Source organism: Perkinsus marinus, assembly GCF_000006405.1.
Source record: "Perkinsus marinus ATCC 50983 genomic scaffold scf_1104296962086, whole genome shotgun sequence".
Classification (NCBI taxonomy): Eukaryota; Perkinsozoa; order Perkinsida; family Perkinsidae; genus Perkinsus; species Perkinsus marinus.
In genome coordinates this window covers 69,396-73,764 of record NW_003205573.1, presented here as the reverse complement: position 1 = coordinate 73,764, position 4,369 = coordinate 69,396, and the positions used below count along the sequence as shown (strand labels likewise).

The window sequence follows — 4,369 nt, the reverse complement described above, 5'->3', positions numbered from 1 at the left end:
GATGAATTGTGGCTACTATCCTACCTGGCACGGATAAGTACTGTTTGATCGTTTCAGCGGAGCAATCTATTATACCTTGACGCAAAATCATTCTGACCAAAGACAAGGAATGAGTAAAGTCAACGAATTTGTTCCAGGATTACTCTCGCATAAATGGCATGTTCGTATTCACCGAGAGAGTGCAAAGCCTAGGGGTGATGCCAGGGAACTTCTGATCGAAACCTGCAGAGGGAAAAATAAATCCTTTCTCAACGTAAACGGTTGAAAGTCTCCTACCACTCGCGTCGGTCCCATAAGCTGTCGAGGCTCCAATTGAGAGAATACCATGCGGGTGATAGCCGATCATGTAACTCTTCTTTGGGGTGAAACCTAACAATGAGCATGATACTAGGACCAGAAGGAGGCGGGGGCGTTACTGGAGGAAGCGGGTTCGTCTCGAATAAGGTGAACTGGAAAGTATTTGGCGAAGTTCCTCATAAGGGGAGAGTTGCGGAAGAACTTACCCACAGGCCGAATATGTCGAGTATAGTATCTATGGGGCAAAACTGATACCACTCCTTCTGGAACTACCTTACTTTGTGTCGATATACACGTATGTTGCATAAGCTACTATGAAAGGCCAGGTGACTCTCCAACAATAGATGGCCAGACAGGCCAGCAGCAGCGACTGAACCAATAACGAGCTTAGCTATCAACAGGAACTTCACAATAGACCCTTACCACTAGCTGCATTGAAAATATAAAGAGACATGCCATCATCTCCCTCCTCCTATGAGGTGGCACTTTAGTCGGGGCGAAATCCAACCCAAACACCTACAACCAGTTACCACGTATAATATGCACTAAAGCACATACCTGTTTCGCTTCGTCATCGGCTCCTCCTCTTTTCGCATGGCAAGCAGCTACTGGCTCCGTCAAGGTTTCAATGGACGACGAACCTCCCTTACTATCCCCTTCTTCAGCTAGCCTAGTGCCTTGTTTTGGCAAGAGTAATGAGACTATATCATCACGAGTGTTGATAACCTGTACTTTTCTTCGCTACACCTCATGTACTTTCTTACCTTACCTGATCCGTGAGAGCCTGGCCAGCCTTCTTGTCTTTTGTAAGGTTTTCTAGTGCATGTGAGAGCACTTGCGTGACCAGGTCGAAATGCTTGTCAGTCAACGCCGTATACACCTACACGACGGTAAAACGTCGGGCAAGGCAAAAGACTCTCCCTTACTGGTAAGCTCAGAGGAGCAATGAGAACATCATCAGCATCAGTATCAGCAGAACTGTCCTCTTCTATGGGGGAAGTTTGCCCGTTGAGATCCCGGAATTTTTGAAGGAGCTGAAGAGAAGAATGAACAGTAAACTGCCATACCACAAATCTGTCAACTCTACCATTTCCAATAGCATTCTTTCAACGGCTTTAGCATCATAAGGATCGTATAGTTCCCTTACTGAGCTGTAGTCATCTGAACACAATGCAATGGAGTAAGCAAGGGCCCTGAAATTACGCGTTAGCTTGAGGTACTCCTCTACAAGGGCCTTGCAACCTGTAACCGAAGCGAAGTAGTCGAGCCAGGCTGGAGTCCCCTGTCCAAAAGGGAGCTTTTCCTCAGATCCCCCGGGCATCTAAAAAGCAATGTGTTCAGATTTATCGTAAGCATTGGTAGTACATCGAATGATGATACCTTCCTGGGCTGACGCGAAGACTTCGTTTGTATCATGTACTACGACGGGGAAATACAAAAACAAATCTAAGTGTCGCTACTAGCGACTCGCTAGGGTAGTGGCGGTGGCCAGATGATGAAACGGATGCCCGTGAAACCAGCACTAAATCCGTTAACTGAGAACTCCATGCAGCTGCACAAAAGTAAATGCAAAAAAATGACAACACGCATGTTCGAACCGGGGACCTCACGGATGATGGGCGCGCTCGGAAATGGAGGAAGTTGGTAAGTTTTGGCCGAGGGATGTCTCCAAGCAGTTAAGCGGTGAGTACAGCATCAAACTGAAGCATCTCTACTCCTCAAAGCAAGAGGAATCGCCAAAGTGTTGACTCAACACTGTTGACTATATCAGTGCGACAGCCACGAAGACTGCCAATTTAAGGTAATCTGGACAGTGTCCAGATTACAGTGGAGTCCACTGTAATCTGGATCTGGAGTAATCTGGAGTCCACTATGTGTCCACTGAGTGGACACATAGTACTCTAAGCATACGGGGTTCTGACACAACCGTTCTGTTATTCAATTATTGTACACCAGTAGTTGACAGTAGTTAGTAGACAGTAGTTGACGGTGTGTTTCAAGCAGAAGTTAACAGCTCGGCTATAGGGCACAGAGGGATACAACGAGTAATCGTCGATGGTAAGGATTTGAAGGTGGCCCCCAAAGTAGTATCTCACGGTAACACCATACGTTTTGCATAATTCAGTTCAGTTGGAGAAGGAAATTGAGAATTTGCTTTCACATAATACGACGACACGTACTTTTGTTGCGGTAAGGGTGCCAAGAGCAATGCGTCCAGGTATCTCGGAATACTGTCAGATACAGGCGAGGAAGCGTATCAAATGCATGATGGAGGGTGAAGAGATAGTGAGAGGAACGGGGACTCGATACTCTAAGTATTTATCGAGAAAGAGAAAATACTTGCTTACCAAAGATCGTAAGCATGCCTACAGCACCACGGAGATGCGCTCCGAGGTGCTACGGCACGGGTTTCCAGAAACGGACGACGAAAACTCGCGAGTAATGGGAGAAGAACTATATCACTCTTGGCCATCTATGCGACACAAAAATGCTTTGCTGGGGGGCCACTACCCTCTGGGAACGGACGAGAGAATAGACGACAAGGCAGCGGTCTACTGCACGACTACTATTGGAGTGCGTGCAACACTCATCAACATCTACAGCGCCCTATGCGATGGCGACTGCGACAATGAGAACTTGGTGTTAGGTGTAGATAGACATTACAAATCCTGCCGCGGACCCTGCACCTTCATAGTCCTAGGAGTCTGCCACTGCATCCTTAATTTGGATGGGTGCATTGCATTCACAGTGGCGCCCTTGTTAGGAGCGATAGCCCTCAAGTTGATGGCATCAAGCGAATCGGTCCGCTATCTGTAGATGAGATAGCAGCCTTGGGAAACGTCTTCAACGTGCATGGGCGGATAGAAGGCAGAGTATTAGAGAGTAAGTTACTTACCTTGCTACGATCGAGGGGTCAGTAGCTAGGAACTCAGGAAGGATAGATCGAGGAGTGGAAAGGCAAGAACTGAGAAGTCAAAGGAGGCAACGGTCGCCTCCTTTGACCTGAGAAGCCTAATTTAGACTGGCATTTCGCGACGTCTAGTACCAGCGAACAGTTCGAACCTCGAACTGTAGAGGTAGCTCATACGTCATACGTCCTGCGACTAGAGAGCCTCCGGCCGTCTCCAGTGGAAACGGATGATGGACGATCGTTGGCAACATGTTCCTCACACGGATTGCAACTCGAAATTTCCGATTTCCCAGAGAGAGGCTCTCTCAGAGAGCTGAAGTCTTCAGCCTGAAGAAGAACTAAAGTTGATATGAAGAGCGTTAGCGACAATCATTGTAGGTGTTAACAATGATTGTTCAGTGAGATTATCCCATTCGTCTGAATAGTGTCCCAGGAAACACGAGCGGTCTGACTCGGGCCGACTCCACGGTCATCCACAGTGAATGATCCACTGCAGGAGGAACCATTACAGCCTCCTAGTGAAGTCATACATAAACTTATAACTCAGAAAATGAGATCCAAGAAAGTAAGGGTCATAAACAAAGTTTGAAGTGAGGAGCAGGAGTATCATCACCATTATCATGTGATTTCAACATTGTCGATAGGCTCGGCTACCAGCGCTATAGGCTTATACTACGGCTCTCAGCTAAGTAATGTCACAGTGTTCCAGAAGTGGCATACCGAATCTCCCTTCCTTGTTCACGAAGACTATCAAGGAGCATCTTGGCTTCCTTCTCCGAGCTCGTCCATCTTTCCATCGAGTATTGAGATTCTCAATTTGAGAAGGTGTTTGATTCTTGTATCTGTTGCTTCCCTGTCCCAGTCGTCAAAGAGGTCGCCATGTCGGATAACACAACCAGGTAAATGGTGAAGTAGATTATCTTGATCATCCTCAATCCTACTCATCTGGGCTCAGCGGGAGCCAGCCGTTTCATGCAGAGTCGTTTCAACTCAACAGAAGACGAAGCGAGAGTACTGTGCGTGGAGGGCTCACCCGCACCAGTGAGAGGGTTCACCGGCACCAATCACCTCGTAACTTTATCCACTCAGCAACTGGGACGGAGGGCGGCCTGTTGCCAGTTCGGCTAGAGGTGTCAGAAACCTCCCTGTGCCCCGGCTACA

At 47.6% G+C, this 4,369-nt stretch overlaps 1 protein-coding gene across 1 annotated transcript in view; it reads right to left on the bottom strand.

The window, feature by feature from the left end:
* Positions 1 to 1,618, bottom strand: part of Pmar_PMAR024857 (diacylglycerol o-acyltransferase, putative) — a gene marked incomplete at both ends in the record, with an annotated part of 2,038 nt that extends 420 nt beyond the window's left edge. The window contains 10 exons of the mRNA XM_002772127.1: positions 173 to 222; positions 277 to 369; positions 417 to 532; positions 576 to 667; positions 721 to 813; positions 856 to 1,023; positions 1,067 to 1,177; positions 1,224 to 1,331; positions 1,385 to 1,458; positions 1,501 to 1,618. Coding sequence (XP_002772173.1) covers positions 173 to 222; positions 277 to 369; positions 417 to 532; positions 576 to 667; positions 721 to 813; positions 856 to 1,023; positions 1,067 to 1,177; positions 1,224 to 1,331; positions 1,385 to 1,458; positions 1,501 to 1,618 — 1,023 coding nt within the window. The remainder of the gene's footprint in view (positions 1 to 172; positions 223 to 276; positions 370 to 416; positions 533 to 575; positions 668 to 720; positions 814 to 855; positions 1,024 to 1,066; positions 1,178 to 1,223; positions 1,332 to 1,384; positions 1,459 to 1,500) is intronic.
* Between the last annotated feature and the right edge of the window lie 2,751 nt (positions 1,619 to 4,369).